This window comes from Austrofundulus limnaeus, unplaced genomic scaffold (assembly GCF_001266775.1).
Source record: "Austrofundulus limnaeus strain Quisiro unplaced genomic scaffold, Austrofundulus_limnaeus-1.0 Scaffold671, whole genome shotgun sequence".
Taxonomy (NCBI): Eukaryota; Metazoa; Chordata; class Actinopteri; order Cyprinodontiformes; family Rivulidae; genus Austrofundulus; species Austrofundulus limnaeus.
In genome coordinates this window covers 249,592-250,661 of record NW_013953073.1, presented here as the reverse complement: position 1 = coordinate 250,661, position 1,070 = coordinate 249,592, and the positions used below count along the sequence as shown (strand labels likewise).

Sequence of the window (1,070 nt, the reverse complement as noted above, 5' to 3'; positions counted from 1 at the left end):
TTCTTCAGGAGGACACATGTCTTTCTTCAGGAGGACATATGTCTGTGTTCAGGAGGACATATGTCTCTCTTCAGGAGGACATATGTCTTTCTTCAGGAGGACAAATGTCTCACTTCAGGAGGACATATGTCTCTGTTCAGGAGGACAAATGTCTGTCTTCAGGAGGACACATGTCTCACTTCAGGAGGACAAATGTCTCACTTCAGGAGGACAAATGTCTCACTTCAGGAGGACACATGTCTTTCTTCAGGTGGACATATGTCTCTCTTCAGGAGGACACATGTCTCTCTTCAGGAGGACACATGTCTTTCTTCAGGAGGACACATGTCTCACTTCAGGAGGACACATATCTATCTTCAGGAGGACAAATGTCTCACTTCAGGTGGACATATGTCTCTCTTCAGGAGGACACATGTCTCTTCAGGAGGACACATGTCTCTTCAGGAGGACACATGTCTTTCTTCAGGAGGACATATGTCTTTCTTCAGGAGGACACATATCTATCTTCAGGAGGACACATGTCTCTCTTCAGGAGGACACATGTCTTTCTTCAGGTGGACATATGTCTCTCTTCAGGAGGACACATGTCTCTCTTCAGGAGGACATCTACTCTCTGATTGGATGGTTGGTCTTTCTGTTTCATCTCTGATAAAACATTTTTCTGTTTATTTCTGTTTGTTTATTGGTCAGGTGAAAACCTCCACGTAGCTCCACCCACTGCTGATTTTTATTCTGCTTTAACGGCCAATAGAATGAACCAGCCACAGGAGGCGGAGCTAGGCCAGGAGGGCAAGGTGAGATTTTTCATAATCACTGTAGTCCAGGCATCCAAAATTGTTGTGTTGCATTCAGGGTAACATGTCCTACATGTGATGTGTTCAGGGTAACATGTCCTACATGTGATGTGTTCAGGGTTACATGTCCTACATGTGATGTGTTCAGGGTTACATGTCCTACATGTGCCTGTATGTGTTCAGGGTTACATGTCCTACATGTGATGTGTTCAGGGTTACATGTCCTACATGTGATGTGTTCAGGGTTACATGTCCTACATGTGATGTGTTCAGGGT

General features: G+C 44.8%; 1 protein-coding gene across 2 annotated transcripts in view; it reads left to right on the top strand.

The window, feature by feature from the left end:
* The window catches only part of LOC106531754 (E3 ubiquitin-protein ligase RNF182), a 14,311-nt gene that overhangs the window by 2,803 nt on the left and 10,438 nt on the right, over window positions 1-1,070 (top strand). For both annotated transcript variants that reach the window (XM_014027674.1, XM_014027673.1), the window contains exon 2: window positions 691-794. In XM_014027674.1, the coding sequence (XP_013883128.1) occupies window positions 753-794 (42 nt within the window). In that variant the 5' untranslated portion in view covers window positions 691-752. The remainder of the gene's footprint in view (window positions 1-690; window positions 795-1,070) is intronic.